Source organism: Ammospiza nelsoni, chromosome 12 (assembly GCF_027579445.1).
Source record: "Ammospiza nelsoni isolate bAmmNel1 chromosome 12, bAmmNel1.pri, whole genome shotgun sequence".
Taxonomy (NCBI): Eukaryota; Metazoa; Chordata; class Aves; order Passeriformes; family Passerellidae; genus Ammospiza; species Ammospiza nelsoni.
In genome coordinates, this window is record NC_080644.1 from 1,136,634 (window position 1) to 1,153,889 (window position 17,256).

Genomic DNA, 17,256 nt, shown 5'->3' on the forward strand with positions numbered 1-17,256 from the left:
CCATGTGCTCTGGGCTGGCGCTCCTGGAGCGGGGAGGTGGCACCGGCTGAGCCATCGAGTCCTTCCTAGCCAGACTGGCTCTGGCTCTGGCTTGTGCCCAGCGCAGCCTGGCCGGGGCTGGGGCGCCCAGGGAGGGGAGGAGGCGTCGAGTGAGGCAATGGCCATGTGGGAGCCTCGCTGGGACACCCTGCCCAGCCCGCCACGGGCTGGGACAGTGGCAGTGATCGGGGAATTCTGTGAGGCCGCACAGGAGCTGTGTGATTTGTGCACTGCCATGTCTGAAATCCAAATTGGTCACAGAAGCACAGAATGTGCTGAGCTGGAAGGTGCCCGCCAAGACCATCGAGTCCAGCTCCTGGCCGTGCACAGGAATCTCCGTGTGCCTTCCCATTTTGGGTTAACACTCTGAGAACAGCGCCCAAAGGCGGGGCTGTGATCTTTCTGGTGAGCCCTGTACACATGTGCTCACACACCTGTGCACAGCCACTGGACATCCCATTTTGCAGCAGGAACATTGGATCAGGACAAGACCCCACGTGCAGTTCTTCCTTGTGGATCATGACACTGCTCAAGACCTCCTCAACAAACGAGGATGAATTCTAAAAAGCCCTCTAGGAGTGGCAGGGATGGATGGCTTTTGTTGTTTCAGAAAGACACAAGCACTTGGAGGAGGAAGTAAAGTGTAATTCCCTCCATCCTCAGTGTTCACACCCTTTCTGGTTCAGTGACATGTTGGAACTCAGCTTCACAGTGCTAGAAAGGAAATTTGATTCCTTGCCTGAAGTATAGAAGCAGAGAAAAGTTGTCGCCAATTTTTTAAACTTTATGTAACTTAAGGATCTCCTGCATTTTCAGGTGACTGGTGTCCTGACAATCTGTACATGCTGTCTATCACAATTCACTGAAGTAGTGTTTATGAAGAATTTGGTGACATTTTATTGTGTCTCTGAGGCTGCCTTGGGACTTTCTGGCTCAGTGGGACATGGGAATCCCCTGCTTGGCACTGCAAGTCACACCTGGGTTTCACTGGGTGTGAAGTGGCATCTTCACATCAGTGGTCACAAGACTCAGGAGGTCACAAATCTTTTTACATGGGAATGTAAATTAAAAAACCAGGAATTACACAAAACTTTAAAACCACAGCTGGTGCTTTGGTGTTAGAGCCCCTAGAACTGAGGTACTTTGGGAGTTACCTGAGACACGTGTGGAATCTGTCTCAAGGAAGGAAAGCAGAGAGAGCTGGTTTGGTTTTCCTATAACAACATAATTTTGCCTTCTAAGAGTTGATATTTTTCTTCTGATGACACAATTACTGATCATGTTATTGAAGCATGTTGGGAAACATTTCAAAATTATGCTAAGTCAGGACGATATTCAGAATCTCTCAGTTAACTTCATGGCTGCTTGAGCCAGTCTGCTCCTTCCTAAAATACACAGCCCCAAAGCTGAGCACCTTCCTATTTCAGCACTATTTTATTTGTGCCTTGCCACTGACCACTTTTTAGCCATCACTTAATGCAAAAAATACAACAGCTCCAGAAGAAGCACCCACAGACCTACTCTAAGGGCTGGATTTGAGTAAGCAGAAGTGTCTGAAGGTTGGAGTGTAGTGGGACATGATAATGCAGCTGGAGATAGAAATGATATTTGAGAGGTGTTTAAGGGAGTGAACACAGCACGAAGATCTGTGCAGAGGACACAACAGCTCAAACACAGAGACCTGGGATCCAGAGAGGAGAACTGAGCAGCCTGTTGGGCATCATTCCCTGCCCTGCATTCTGGGAGCGAGTGAAGGTATGTAGTAAATTTGTATTTGCTGTGTATACTCATCAGAGGACAAGGTAAGAGAAGGTTGGGATGGAGAGAGAGGTGGTTGGAGAGTTCCCCCAGAGCAGCAGTATCAGGGAGTTTCCAGCTGGGAACACTCCCAGCCATGATGTTCATGGTGCTCAGTCTGTGATTGCAGTATGGAAAACCATCTGAGAAGAGTTTAGAAACTGGAATTTGGCATGGGAGGGGGTGAAATTGGACCCGGCTAGAAAGGAGAGTGTCGGGAGGCAGAAACTCTCGGCGCACTCAGTGCAGGCAGGGGTTTTTAGGCTGGGCAGAGAACAGGAGGGAAGGGAGACGTGGCAGCAGAAGCTGGAGCAGAGGGAGCCCCTGCCTGCCTCGGGGTAAGATCTGCAATGACAGGCTGGGAAAATGGGGAAGGATGAGAGGGGTGTGAAAGCAGTCCTGAATGATGGACAAGATCTCGTTCTCATTCACCTCAGGAGGGTTCTCATGGTGGTGTGCAGAGTGACAGCTGCCAACAGAGAGCTGGGGAAGAAAGATGAGAATTTACAAAGTTTGGGTGAAAAGATTGATGGTAAAGCCAAAATTCGAGCAGTGGGGAAGAAGGAGAAAAGGAGTCTTGATATCATTTTTCTCCTATGCGTACAGAGTGAACAAAATTAAACAGAAGTTGATACTAATAGTCTTAATCTACTTTTTCTATTGCAGAAGTGGGTATTGTTTCTCACAATACAGCCACTAGAAAAATCAGTAAAATCACTGCATTGTAAGAGACGAAGTGCTTCACACCAGAGGGGAGACAATTAGCACTCCCAGGCTGAATAGCTTTAATTGCACATGCGTTGTGCTGCTGCTTCAGGTCAAAACTGTGCCCAGATTCATCCTAGTACGAGTTCAGATTCATCCTAGTACGAGTTCAGGAGCAGTGTCATGCTTGGGCTTTATTCAAATGAAAAATAATTAAGACAACTATAGATGGTTTTACACACAACATAATTAATTATATAATAAATACAAGTAAGTTAATCAGCATTAGGACCACTGATCTCACAATGATCTTTAAGACCCACTAAGCCACCCAGCTCCTGTGCTGCTCAGACACCTGCCAGCACTGGTGCCAGTTTCTGCTGAAAAGTCAGTTCAGGGACAACTTCCCACTTTATGCTCTCTGCTTTGTTGAAATCCCCCTCAATGGCTGAGTCTTCAGATCTAGTTTTGAATTAAAAGGTGCAATTAGTTTTTCTCTCTCTGGTTCCAATATATTTCCCCCTGAACAGTAACAACCAATCTATAAGAAAGTTTTTAATTGCCGCAGTGCCTGGAGAGAGAGGGTAAAGTGTGGCAGGAACAGAGGAGGAGATGATGCTCCAGGTTGCTGTGCTTGGCACTGGTTTCTCTCTTTGCCCATGTCTCCTGCAGCATGGCACAGGGGAGCTAACAAACGTGTTCCAAAGCAAGGGAGGGGCTGATGAGCAGTCCTGGCCCCTGCACAGCCCCTGCTCCTGCTGATCCTGTGTCTGCACTTGCCTCAGCTCTGGAATGCCAGCCGCTGAAATGTGCCACTGAAGTCATCCCTGCACTGAACTCAGCAGGCAATCTGTCACTGAATTCATTTCTGCCAAGGTTCCAATCCAGCCTTGTACTTGGGATCCTGACAGGCCCTCAAATAAATATTATTGATTAGTCACCATTATTTTTTACTGTTCATATGCAGAAGGTTGTGGAGCCTTGCAGTTGTACTTTTACATAGTCCACTGGAAAATCTATTTGATTATAGTGTTCGTATTGGCAGTGAGGTTCATCCTTATTGCAGGCTGAGGTTAAAGTCTCAGATTTTGTCAAAAATCCTAAGTAAAAGTGAAGCTGAACCCCTGAACCTCAGAGCAGACAAATCCTCACCAAAAGAGCAGCTGGGCATCTGGGACTGACCGGATTCACATCCCAGAACACAAATAAGCCAGAACTTGGGCTCTGAGTGGATGTCCCAGCTTCAGCACCGTCCTGGGCCAGAGGGACTGAACTGCTGGGCCCTGTGCCTGACCCCTAAACCTGCTCAGGGACAGGGAAATCACAGTGCCAAACGTGAGTTACCTTCTCCCCTGCATTCAGCATCCTCAGCCCTGCTCTGAACTGATGGGAGCCAGGAAACAATTAAAGCTCTGCTCCTGCCAGATGATTGAGTGCTTGCAGACACAGATTCCTGAGAAAGTATAAGAGAGAAAGTGCATTAGCAGAGTATTTGTGCCTCCCTAGGAAATGAATATGGATGTAATTAAGAAAAGCTGATTTATGTGGAACCGTAAAGCCAAGGACATAAAATGAAAAATTCTCAGTAAATGTCAAGTCAGTGTTTTGTGGTGGCCAAAACAAGGCAAGGAGAGTATTGCAATGGTATTAAGGAACTGAGAATTAAAATGCCACTAGATAAATCCCTAGTACATGAATATTTAAGACATTATATGGAGTTCCAAGTACCTGATCCTCAAAGATTCTAGAAGTGCTGTTCCACTATAGTCTGTTACTAACATTTTGAGAACAGCAAGATCACAAGACTTTCTTTCGCTAGGAAAAGCCAAATGGTTTCCTGGTTTCCATGGTGTGTGTGGTGAACTGTGTGTGTTTGTAGATCCCACTAAGGCAGGAAAGCCTGGATGTTCCTAAAGCCTCCTGTGCCCATGGGATCCATGGATGTTCCTAATGCCTCCTGTGCCCATGGGATCCATGGATTACTTCCTTCAGAGCAGCTTCCTGAAGCAGGTGGGTGCAGACTGAGACCAGTTTTTTCTAATTTCAGGCACTATTGTGTTTGCTCATGTCCTGATGCCATGGAGCTCTTGCTTTGTTCCTTTAAAGCACTTTTTTCCCTGATAAATCCATCACCTTTAAGCATAGTGAGAAATGTCACCTATTTACCTGAAACCAGACTGCCCTGACACATTTCAAACTTTCACACACTGCAGCACACAAAATGCTCCTGTGCTGTGACCCTGACTGACATGTGAAAGCACCTTCCTCCAAACATGATCTCATCAATAAATGAAGGAATTTTACCTGGTAATTTTCATAATTAAAAAAGTAGCCATGGACCTTCTAAAAGCTGAACCCTAATTCACAGCAGTCAGGTGATGAATAATTCATACACTGGACTTGTTATATGTCCCTACATAAAAATGAGGAAAAGATGAACTTCATGAGGCTTAATTTGCATTCCAGTAAATGATCAGCATTATATATTTAAATAAATACCTAAACCCTCATTATTTGGTCATTAAAACCTTGTAACTATTTTTAACTTAAAATAATGATTTTTTCCTATGAAACCTTCAAATGAGGTATAAATAGATAAAACCTATTTACTGCAGATTTCACTGACCCTTAAATCCAGAGATGTATTTCTGTGTACATTATTCTCTGATTATTCTGCAGCAAATGAAATTGTATATAATTTTCTGAAAAAGTACAGGCAAATGTCACAAAATGTGCAGTTCAGTCACTGTGATCCAGTTACATGTGGATTCAAAATCTGCATCTTTTATTATGTGAAAGCAAATTCCATCTGTAGCATTTGCTTTGGACAGTCAGCAAAGGAGAAACAATCAGAATCTGTACAGCCCCACTAGAGAACACAGAACTAGCTCCAAAGCTGTCCACTAGAAAATAACCTTTATTCCAAGTTTTGTTGCATTATTTTATCAATATGATGACTGTGAAATATAAATTCATCATTTGTCTACAGACTTCCTATATGTTTTCTAACATTAACAACTGCATCTAGTATGCTAAAGGAATGCCGACAAACATAAGCAAAATAGGCAACATTTTTAAAATACTTGTTGCTTCTCCTGTCACACCATTAATTTTCTGACCCAGGTGTCCACAAAAAAAAAAAAAAAAAAAGAGGCTATGTATCTATAATTTCTATATTTTTAATACAGATATATAATGCCATTATTGGAATAATCTCATCTTCCTCCCAATTGCACATCTGATTGCAAGAGCTTCGTAATTTCTGAGTTCTGGCTCTATCAGGCCATGAAACAAAAACTTGCACTGCTGCTTGCACATCCTTCCTCAGGATCCGGAGCAAATACAGACTTCACTTTGCAAACTGGAACGTGACATCAGGAAAAAATCTGCACTATCTTCCCTGAGTGACTGGGGTGTTCCCTAAGCCTGCTGAGGTCCCACTTCACAGACTCTAGATGGGTTTAGTTTCTAAAGAAGGGAAGGAAAGGGACTCATCTGCTTCTGGACAAACACACCACAAAATGACTCCATGCATATGGCTCCATTTTCTATCCAAAGGATATTCCTTCTCCCCAGTCCAGGCACAAACCACTGAACTCTGAGTTCTCTTACACTGCCCCAGCCAGGAGCACTTTGGAGCTGCTTCATGACAGTGTGTACATGTGCTGGGGGAAAGGAAGGACACTAATTAGTAAGTATTTAAATTAATATTTACAAACCACAGAATAAAGACAGGACACATTCCAGGGTTTTTTGGTCCTTGCTCATATTTATTTCAAAATTATCCTTATCTTCTGCTGAATAATGATTCATCTCCAAATGCAAAAGATCATTTAGCTTTGTGTTCTTTATTAAGACAATTATTCTTACAAAAATAGAAAAGCATTAGCCTTTATTAATTTTTAGTTACCATATAGTCCATTTCTGTCGGAAGGAGCATTCTGGGCTGCAGAATGTTTGATTTGTTGTTGATGGTGTTTAATTGTTAGGTCATGGCAGGTCTCCTGGCCACCTCACAAACGATCAGGCTTTTGCCATTATATGTTTAAATCTACACAGACATCAGAAAATCTGTCTAACAAATTTACTTCAGGATGAACTCTCAGGTTGTAGCAAACAAGGTCAAGAGCCCCTTTAGAAAGGAGACAATTTCGTTGCCTCCCAGTTTGGATTCTCCATAGACACGGTCCACAAAGGAGATGGGAACCTGTTGAAACAAGCAAAATTGGTTTTGAGGTTCAAAACCAAAACCATCAGGAATTGTGGAAACAAAAGAAGGCCCTTAGAGCTGGAGCTTGTTCAGGCATGGGGAGGAGGCAAGCAGCAGGCTGGCTCCTTTGTGGCAGCTCTCACCAGGGCTGCAGTGGTGCCCCACAGCTGGGGAGTGTGGAATGGCTTGGTTTATCACCTCTCAAGCTGATCCAAAGGCATTACTCACAGCTGGATGATCCACCCAGGCAGAGCAAACTAACAGCTCACAAAGCCTGCAGCATTTCCCTGTCAGCCAAACTCAGAGCCTCTGAGTCAGTGCCTCAGGAAGCACAGAGCAGCTCAACCTCACCCTGGCTGTGAGATGACCTCAGGACATGACAGCACCTATTGTACAAGACCTGTTTTTATCAGTCTTTGGCCACTTTATAGATTATCTGCAGCATTTACAGGCATTTAACACATTAATTTTGGTCTCCTTCACAAAGTGACACTGTCCAGATGAACTCACTGCTCATGAGATGTTGGGAACGTTCTGCTTTCACCCCTCTGAGCACACACAAGGGACATGTGACAGAACACTCTGTGTTAGAATATTCAACCATTTCCACAATGTTTGTCTGCAAATTAAAATACTTCAGGAACTAAAACAAAGAATTGCAATTGTAATAGGCACTAAAAAATTGGCTTGGTGTTTAGCTGGCAGTGTCAACCAGAAATCATCTGGCAAGAGGAATACACCAATCCCAGGCCTGTGCACATGTGCCAGAGGGTCTCTCACGATTCCAGCAGGTGAGGCCAAGACAGGAAAGAGCCCAGGACAGGAAGATGCCCAGAAAGGCAGGCAGAGACTCAGCAATGACTCTGCTGTCTTAGCAGTGTCACCTGGACCATCCCAGTGACAATCCTGGCAACTCCACACAGCTGAAGGGCAGAAGTCACTGAGTATGGAGCCAGGGCAGGATGGCACAAGTGGCACTTCCTGACCAGGATGAAGAACAGTTAATATCTCATCTAATGAGGGGACTCCAGTGTTACCCTTCAGCACAGGAATTGAGCACTGAGCTGTTTCTGGGCTTCTGCCTCCCTTGCACAAGAGGTTCCCTCATTGCTCTCACAGGCTCTATTCCATGTGCTGGAGGACCCTGCACACCTGGTGAAATACAGCAGAACAGGAGAGATGTGCATGCAACTCTCCAGGTACAGCCTGTGTGAGTTCTCATCAGCCATTTATTCCTTTTAAACTGGCACAGCTCAATCTCAGTTCTCAACTCTGCTGAAGAAATATTTTTTCCCTGTAATGCTGTTCCACAAGCAAAAAAGGTGGGAGATAAGAGCTGCTTTGTTGTGAGGAAATGCTCTACCCTGTGTCAATGGAGAAATGCCACACATGAAGTTTGGAGAGAGGAGTACAAGCACCACAATTCTCTGACAATTTATAGTCCTGGAATCGAGGATGAAGAACTGGCTCTGAGATTCTCCTGCACAGAGATTCCCAGTGAAGCATCTCTAAAGATGCAGCAAGAGCAATTCAATGAAATAAAAAAGGCAGCAGGCTGCTGGAGATAGAGAATCTAACAATTGCATGGAGTTTTTTCATTGACTGTAGACAGCACATTCAAGGAGTTTAGAAGCAGAAAGTTGTGAGAGCTGCAAAGTTGGAAAATAACAAGGCAATAGTTGACAGAGAATGAATCTGAAATAGAATCAGGCTGCTGGAGAAATGAAATAATTTGTAAAGACTTGAGTAGAGATGTCTGTACAATAGGAAGCAGGGAAGAAAAGGCTCAGAGCAGCTTTGTGGTGTATTTTGACTTCTTTCCCTCCTTTGAGGAACCTTGTAAAATTGTGTGCTGCAAAAGGAATGGCAGTAGGAAGAGGGGAATAAAAAACTGCACTTCAGGTCTGGCATTCACCTGACACAGCTGGAAAAACAGAACTCTACACATGTAATTTCTTTGTATTAATTTAAAATCTTGGCTGCTTCCTGGCAGTACCCAGAAGTGGGCAATGTGTGCCCATCCCAGCTGGCCCCATACCTCTCCAACAGTGAATCCCAGCTGCCGAGCCCGCACAATCATCTCCATCTGGAACACATATCCCTTGGAAACACACTTCTCCATCAGCTTCTGTAAGACCTCTTTCCTGTACAGCCTGTGAACAATTCCAAAGGAAATAAAGCCTGAAACCCAGTTTCTGGAACACAGAAATCCAGACAGAGTGTAGGAATCTGAACTGCAATCACTCAGCTCATTACTATTTATAAACTCTCTAACGAGGTCATGGGAGCAGCAGTTCTTGCAATCTAATCCACTGTTCCTTCCACCCTTTCCAAACAGATTTCACAGTCCACAGTAAAGAATGTCATTCTTACTCCAGTCCTTATCCGGCAGTTTCTTAATTTCCAATAAACTTCAGGAACTGCAAACCAGACCCTACCTGAAACTCCCTGTCAGATCTGATGCCCCCGGTCGCAGCAGGACCTGAGTCAGAAAATTGGCTCCACGACTGTGAAAGAAAACATCCATGTTAGAGCTGTTTAGTACAAGAAGATGGGCACTCACTCCAACCATGAAAAACCAGGAACAATCCAAATCCACCTCCAGATCAGACTGCAACACAGCTTGTGCTCCAGATTCTTTACAGGATAAATAAATAAACATGAACATCTGCCTGTTGTCTGGGAGGGACAGGAGCATTCCAGCTGGGCAGGTGAGGGTGTCCCTCACACTGCAGGGCTCAGCCTCAGCTTGTTCCCTGGATGAACTGGATGTCTGTCCCAGCCTGAGGCCACTGCTCCAACCCCCTTTCCCAGCCCACCCGTGTCATTCCAGCCCTTCTTGGTGGATTTGAACCAAGGAACTGCCAGTGGTGGGTGCTCCTGGTGTTCAGCGTGACTGCAGTGCCCAGCAGGGACAGCACTTCTGGGGACTGGGGAGCTCAGCTTACAGGAATGGAATTATTATTTACAAGTAACAAATTTCTGTGTGAAGAGATGAAAAGTACTAACCTGATTAACTTTCTTTTCAAATCCCAGCCATACACTCCTCCATTTCCTTTATATCTTGTTCCAGATACAATATCAAAATTGCCTTCTTTCTGCTTTCTGTAAACAATTGGTTTTATCAGAAAAGCTGAAGGAATGTTTCAAAGTTCAAATTTCAAAGTAAGAACAATCAACCTTTCAATACAAAATCTGTATTTTACAAACTTCTGAACAAATAAGAGACAAAGAGTGGCTATGAGCATTATTCAAACATCTTTTAATTGTTCTCTTATAAAGAGCTACTTCAGGGAATCTAATCATTATTTTTTACCCACTATGGCACAGAATTTCATATTCTGCCTCATAAATAATTTATAAAGATCAACTTTCATACTATAATCAGCACCCACCTGATAAACTCTGGAATGAATTTTGGCTGAAATGAAAGAAAGACAGATCAGAAAAAAGGGCAGGGATACCATAAGAGCAAGCACTGAGAAGTGAATTCCAGCAGAGTGTACCAGAGCAGAGGACATGCAGCCTTACGTGGTGGGAGAGGTCAGCATCCATGATAACGATGAAATCCCCAGTGGCATGCTTCATCCCATGAATGTAAGCAGTGCCTGATGGAAACAGAAACAACTGGCCTCACCTTCTGACACAGCAATGCACACAGAACCTGCACCTGAGGATGGGCCGCTACCTGAAATGCCATTTACAGAGCAGCCCCTGCACTCAGGAGCCTCAGGAAGCAGACTGGGCTCCAAACCATCACCAATCCTTCAGCCCCAGCCTGGGCTCAGGGGTCAGGGCAGCACTGAGGACCTGCTCTGAGGTTCTGCTTTGGAAACACACTGGGATTTTCATGTGCATTTTTAAAGATTGTTTGTTTACAAACAGCTTGATGAGAATTGTTTCTGCTTTTGGGCTTTACTGTGATTTCTTCTGCACCTTTATACACTGAATCAAAGTATACAACAGATTCTTTAATTGCTTTTACTAATCAGAGTTAATAAGGACTTACCCAGGCCCAGCTTCTTTGCTCTGGGTCTCAGAAGCTACAGGAGATATAAAGAACACATAAATGAGTTGACATACAGTTTTAAAAATACTCTGAAATTTCCTATATATTTTTTTCTTAAAACAATCTTCATAAATGCAACTTAGTCCAAAAATACTTTAAAAAACTTGGCATTTACACAGTAACAGATTGAAAAGTATCTGACTGCCAGTAAGTAAATGACAGCATCTTGTATATAACTGAGGGTTATGTAGTAATATATTACAGAGATAAAAAAATAAATAAAAAATCCTGTTCTTGAGGAATGCAATGAGACAGATTAAAAATAAATCATACGCCCAGCCCAGCTTTCATCTTTCCAATTTCCTTACTCCTGCAGTCAATTAAAATGAAATTAAATCTTATCCAAACCCCATCTTTCCCTTGGGCCTGCACCAAGTACAGCAACACTCACAGTCATTGCTCAGGAGCACACAGAAATGCACCAAGGACTGACAACACTTTGCAAACAATTCATGATCTTGCATATTTGGTCAGAATGAACTGTCCCGAGCTTACACTTGTCTAAAGTGGTGTACAACAACTTGTTTAAGGATGTGAAGAAAAAATACAGGGAATCCATCCCAGTTCTCAAGGACTTACACTATTTTCCAATTAAAAAAAAAAGAAAAAAAAAAGAAAAAATAAAGAAGAAACATTACTGAATACACAACTCACTATTTTATCCGATCCATATATTTTTTCCAGCTGCTGAGCAACTTCCTGCGTCCCATCTGGGCTTCCATCATCTATGATGATAATTTCGAAGTCGATCCCACTGAAAGAAAAATGATTTCCCAATGAGCAGGTGGGGCTGCCCAGGGAGGGCTGGAGTGCCCATCCCTGAAGGGGTCCCGGGAAGGGCTGGAGGCGGCACTCGGTGCCGAGGACAGGGTGGGGACGGGCACGGCTTGGACTGGATGTTCTGGGACGGATTTCCAGCCCAGTGACGGGCGGCTCGGTGCGGGTCAGGGACAGCCGTGTGCGCACGGAGGTCGGCACCGCCCTCCCCGCCTGTGCGGCCCGGTCACTCCACGGGCGGGCATTCCCAGCCCCGCAGACACGGCTGTCCCTGCGAAGCCCTGCCCGGCCCCGGCTCCGCGCCCCGGCCCCGCTCCGAGCCCCGGCCCCGGCGGCGTGCCCGGTACCTGTCGCCGAAGGTGCGCACCAGCAGCCACACGACGAGCGGCAGGTTGTCGCGCTCGTTGTAGGTGGGCAGCAGCACGGAGACGCGCCCGGGGCCCCGCGCCGCCATGGCGGCAGTGACGCGGCGCCGCGCCGGAAGCGGCGGGGCCGGCGGGGCGGGCGGCGCTGGCGGCCATGGCGGGGGCAGCGGCGGCGCGGCTGCGGGCCGAGATCCGGCGGCGGGAGCGCGAGCTGCGCGGGCTGCGGGAGCGGCTGGCGGCCGAGCTGGCGCGGGGGGACGCGGCCGAGCGGGAGGAGGACGGAGAGCGGGAGCGGGACGAGGCAGCCTGCGGGGCGCGCCAGCCCTCGGCGGCCGAGCCGGCGCGGGGGGACGCGGGGCACGCCGAGGATGAGGACGGAGCCCGCGGGATGCGGGAGCGCCTGGCGGCCGAGCTGGCGCGGGGAGACTCGGGGGATGCCGACGAGGAGGACGAGGACGACGACGAGGACGAGGAGGAGGGATCCCTCGGCTTCCCCGCGGAGCTGCCGCCGCTGCCGGCGCGGTCGGCGCTGAGCGCGGCCGAGATCCTGCGGTACAGCCGGCAGCTGGTGCTGCCCGAGCTGGGCGTGCGGGGGCAGCTGCGCCTGGCGCGGAGCTCCGTGCTCGTGGTGGGCTGCGGCGGGCTGGGCTGCCCGCTGGCGCAGTACCTGGCGGCGGCCGGCGTGGGCCGCCTGGGGCTGGTGGATCACGACGTGGTGGAGACGAGCAACCTGCAGCGGCAGGTGCTGCACGGCGAGGCGCGGCGCGGGCGGCCCAAGGCGCGCTCGGCGGCCGCGGCGCTGCGGCGGCTGAACTCGGCCGTGCAGTACGTGCCGTACCGCGGGGCGCTGCGGCCGCGCTCCGCGCTGCGCCTCGTGCGCCAGTACGACATCGTGGCCGACTGCTCGGACAACGCGCCCACCCGCTACCTGGTGAGCGACGCCTGCGTGCTGGCCGGCAGGCCGCTGGTGTCCGGCAGCGCGCTGCGCCTCGAGGGGCAGCTGGCCGTGTACAACCACCGCGGCGGGCCCTGCTACCGCTGCCTGTTCCCGCGGCCGCCGCCGCCCGACGCCGTCACCAACTGCGCCGACGGCGGCGTGCTCGGCGCGGTCACCGGCATCGTCGGCTGCTTGCAGGCGCTGGAGGTGCTGAAGATCGCCTCGGGCATGGGCTCCTCCCTCAGCGGCTCCATGCTGACGTTCGACGCCCTGGAGGGCCGGTTCCGCAACATCAAGCTGCGGCCGAGGAGAGCGGACTGCGCCGTGTGCGGGGACAGCCCCAGCATCACCTGCCTGCAGGATTACGAGGCGTTCTGCGGCTCGTGTGCCACGGACAAGTGCCGGGCGCTGCAGCTGCTGCCCGCCGCCGACAGGCTGTCGGTGCAGCAGTACAAGGCGCTGCTGGACGCGCGGGCCCCGCACGTGCTGCTGGACGTGCGGCCGCCGGCGGAGGCGGACATCTGCCGCCTGCCGCACGCCCTGCACATCCCGCTCCGCAGCCTGCAGGACCGCGAGCCGCACGCCCTGCGGCGCCTGCACGAAAGGGTTCGCGAGGAAAGGCAGAGAACTGACGGCCAAACCCCGCTCCCCGTGTATGTCGTGTGCAAGTTAGGAAATGATTCGCAGAAGGCTGTAAAAATTCTGCAGGAGTTACCTGCCGAAGAATTTGGTTCTGTGGTAGCTAAGGATATCAAAGGGGGGCTCATGGCTTGGGCCACTAAAATTGACTCAACCTTTCCTCAGTACTAGAATTTTAAATGGTGAAAAAACCCACATATCTTCAGAGTGTGTTCTGTAGGGTTCCGTCTCCTCTGTGTAATGGCTATGTCACATGGGAAAACCAGACAGAAATACCATACTGCTTTTTTTATGTTACCTTCTTTTCCTAAGAAAAATGCTTATTTTTGTAGCTGTCTGATTATTTTTGTAAAAATGTAAATCTGTCCATGAAAGTGGAAAGAAATGTTGGTTATATGGAAAGAGTTCCTTGGTTATGATTTAATAGTAAAAACTTGGCATAACTACTGACTTGTGCACATGGTGATTGAGAATATCCTAATTAGCAACTGTAACCTGGAAAACAGCAAAACACAGGAATTATTTTATTGCTCAGTCTCTGAAGTGATTAACAAATTGAAACAGTGCATGAAATGAATAAAAAATAATTACTGTTAATCCCTAGCTGGTCTGCAGCACTATTAATCTGTGACAGGGAATTGCCAGGACAGCACTAACGAGACCACGGTGGTCAACACCTTTCAGTTCTGTGTAGGAGCCGTGTGTATTTATGGACTGGGTGTAAAGAACTTCCAGAGCCATCCATCCTCCTTTGGGAGGCAAAGCAGTGATTCCCCAGCTTGAATACAGAAACTGAGGTTAACTGTCAATAAGACATAAGTTTGACCCCGGAAAGTTGGTAAAACAGACAGAAAATGTTTTTATCAGTGCTTACAAGATTTGAGAGATTGAGGGATAATGGGGAGGTGAGAGAGGGCAGAATTAGGTATTTATCCTCCCTCCTGCAAGGACAGAGCCCTGTTTCCTGAGTTTTCTCCCTGTTGCTGTGGCAGTGGCACCTCCCCAGCTGGATTTGCTGGCTGGCATGCAGAGCTCTGCACATCTGGGGAGTGTCTGTACTTACTGAATGAAAAGAAGGAGAAATAAATAGCTTAACAGAGCTGCCTGAGGCCTCATCACCTCACATAGCAATTATCTCCTTATATTAATTAAGGTATGGATTTCTTTACTTTCTGAGGAGGAAAGAAACACCTGTCATGACTAATCTTCACATTGTACCAGGGGAAAAAAGGAATAGTGCCATTATAATTAGTAGTTGGAAATGTGTATTTTGGTAAAATAAATTTGAGAACAGCCACACTCCCAGCTGCATTATAACATGCCATGGTTCTAGCCTCGTGAAGGAACAGCTGTGAATTTGTAAACAGAGAGTCAGATCTTGCACTTTAGAGGACAATGAAAACAGGAAAGGACTTAAAGTAAATTTCAGTGTTTGTGGTGTGTGCCCAAGAGTCGTGGGGCTGTGGAGACACAGCTCAGTCACAATGCCTGGATTCTGGAGTTTCCTCTCTTGGGAAATAGAAACCAGGGGGACTTGCTGAAATGCCTGACCTGGGTTCACATTTGTCTGTCTTCACTGTGATTTCTCTTCACTATGACTTCAAGAAGAGACTGGAATGTGAAAGGCGGCAGGGGCAGTGATTCTGTCAGTGCCATGGTGGGTGCTGTGTCACACATCCCTCTGCCCTCACAAAGGCATTCCTTTCAGTCAGTCCAAGCAAGGAGAACCCAAGGACTTGGAGAGAAGGGAAAAACTCTTTGATTCTAAATCTGAGTGCATAGAAATTGTGTGTGAAGTCTCTTCCCTTGTTCCAGGATTGTTTTGCTTATTTGTTCTGTAAATGCAGTGCTGGGCTCTTTGAAGATAGGCTGAACAATCAAGGATCATAAAATCATAACTAAGCCCAAACCATTCTTATTATTGCAGGCTTATCTTTTGTTTTGACTTGTTTTAATTCTTCAATTCCAAACATGTAGTGGTGTCTCTGTTCACTGGGAGAAGCTCTCCTTAGAAACTCTAGAGAAGCACTAAAACTTTGTGGTTTGCATTGCTGCCCAAGCCCTGTGGGAAGGTTGGGCGTGCTGACACTGTGGATGGAGGGAAGCTGCTTTGGCCAGGGCTGAGCGTGGCTGGGCTCTGTTGTCAGGAGGGAGGAGGTCAGGACAAGATCTTGGCCTTCGCCCTCCATGTCTTGGGGTTGCATTTTCTAATACAAACTTCACTGTTCTAAACAAAACTTTGCTTTAGGTCCTTCAAACACTCCAAGCATAGATTTATCCTTTTTTTAAATGTGGAAGCTTTGAGCTGTCCTTTGTGAAACTACAGAAAGAATAATGTGAGGGCTGTGTGCTAGGTGGCACTGCAAGTTAATAAACCACAGCTCTCCCGAGCTTCAGAGATGCAATTCAAGCTTAGCAGGAGCTGAGGTCCCTGGTACAAATCCATCATTGTGCAGGTCTTTTGAAAAAAACACCAGGGAAATAAAATAAAATAAAATGGAGATGAATATTAACGTGGATTAGGGTAGCAACATTTGCAGCAATGTAAACAACAGAAAATGCACCCACAAATTGGTTTCTGGCATTAACCTTTTGTGGTTTGTGTTGTTTGGTTAAATATAGCAGCCCTGCTGCTCTGCCTCACTCTGCAGCTTCCACATCTTGGGGGAGAAATAGGTACAGGGCAGGACAAGAAGCAGAGAAAAGCAGAATAAGGTGAAAGAGAAGAAATGCAGAGTTTGCGAAGTTTTATTTTGCACTCATCTGGTGCACATCACTTTCCCCCCAGTCTCTGCTGTGTGTGTGTTGTGTTGAAATCTTACTCCAGTGAGCAAGTTCCAAGGAACCAATTTAATAAAGATGTTCTAAAAGTTGTAATAGCTCACATTCATGGACTGTGGGACCTGGACAAGGCAGTGGGGCACTGCACCTGCTCTGATGGGAGCCCTGACAGAGCTGCACCCTCTGTGCTCCCCTGGCAGCACCAAAGCACCTGAGACACTGCTGTCAGTGCAGGAAAAGAAAATCACCTCTGTTTGCCCATTCTGCAGGCTTTTAGCCTTGACTGTGCTCGTTTGATCTGTTCTTTACAATATATTCCATGTGATTGATCCAGAGCCAACTGAAATGCATCTGTGATGGTGCTGCTTTGCCCTCTGGTGCTTTTCATTGCAAAGTACCTGCAATTTTGCTATTTCCTACTCCTGCTAAGAACAAAAACTAGCTGCCCTCCAAAGTGATGGCTGTCATGTGAACCTCAGCAGAAAAGCAAGCTGATAAAAATTCAGTGCAGTTCTGCTGCGTACAAGTTTTCCAGCCAGAGAAGAAAGTATTCCTGGGCTGCATTGGGGATGATTAAAATGAAGGTATCCGCGGGGATCAGGGTACAGCTGGCAGGCCGATCAGGCCAGCAGGCTGTGGCAGAGCTGTGCCCAGGCTCTGCCCTGCCCCTGGCACCCTCAGATGGGTGCTGCCTGTTCCTCAGGGTGCTCTGGCCCTCGCTGGGCTCGCTGGGGAAGGAGCGGCACAGGGATGCTCCTGCTGGGAGAGGAAGCTGTGCTTTGGCTCTCAAGGTGTTCCTGCTGTTGCTAGGAGACCAAATCCCTGCTCTGAGGAAAGGTTATCTCCAAATTTAAAATGGCTCCTTGCAAGTCCTCTGGGAAATGAAGTCTCTTGGGCAGATGGGCATTTACCTGCTCGGGAGCAGGGGAAGGAGGCA

At 47.5% G+C, this 17,256-nt stretch overlaps 2 protein-coding genes across 3 annotated transcripts; one reads left to right on the top strand and one right to left on the bottom strand.

Annotated features, from left to right (window-relative positions):
* Positions 1-6,290: 6,290 nt before the first annotated feature.
* On the bottom strand, positions 6,291-12,058 carry DPM1 (dolichyl-phosphate mannosyltransferase subunit 1, catalytic). The gene is made up of 9 exons (XM_059480689.1): positions 11,945-12,058; positions 11,475-11,574; positions 10,761-10,794; positions 10,283-10,359; positions 10,147-10,172; positions 9,761-9,856; positions 9,190-9,258; positions 8,790-8,904; positions 6,291-6,748 (listed from the first exon to the last, which is right to left on the bottom strand). Exons 1-9 carry the CDS (start codon positions 12,049-12,051, stop codon positions 6,644-6,646), a joined length of 729 nt encoding a protein of 242 aa, XP_059336672.1. The 5' UTR covers positions 12,052-12,058; the 3' UTR covers positions 6,291-6,643.
* A 58-nt stretch (positions 12,059-12,116) lies between these two features.
* MOCS3 (molybdenum cofactor synthesis 3) lies at positions 12,117-14,141 on the top strand. 2 transcript variants are annotated; one of them, XM_059480788.1, is made up of 2 exons: positions 12,117-12,893; positions 13,098-14,141. In XM_059480788.1, exons 1-2 carry the CDS (start codon positions 12,117-12,119, stop codon positions 13,707-13,709), a joined length of 1,389 nt encoding a protein of 462 aa, XP_059336771.1. In that variant the 3' UTR covers positions 13,710-14,141. The 2 variants fall into 2 exon arrangements, with proteins under 2 accessions (XP_059336771.1, XP_059336770.1); XM_059480787.1 differs by having other exon boundaries at positions 12,117-14,141.
* Positions 14,142-17,256: the final 3,115 nt, after the last annotated feature.

What these genes read in the sequence shown, in the direction of transcription:
- DPM1 (XM_059480689.1), bottom strand. Translation starts at nt 12,051, where the DNA reads ATGGCGGCGCGGGGCCCCGGGCGCGTCTCCGTGCTGCTGCCCACCTAC. An exon ending in GTGCGCACCTTCGGCGACAG is followed by an intron (nt 11,575 to 11,944) that starts GTACCGGGCACG and finishes TTTTTCTTTCAG; the next exon opens with TGGGATCGACTTCGAAATTA. An exon ending in AGCAAAGAAGCTGGGCCTGG is followed by an intron (nt 10,360 to 10,760) that starts GTAAGTCCTTAT and finishes TGTTTCCATCAG; the next exon opens with GCACTGCTTACATTCATGGG.
- MOCS3 (XM_059480787.1), top strand. Translation starts at nt 12,117, where the DNA reads ATGGCGGGGGCAGCGGCGGCGCGGCTGCGGGCCGAGATCCGGCGGCGG.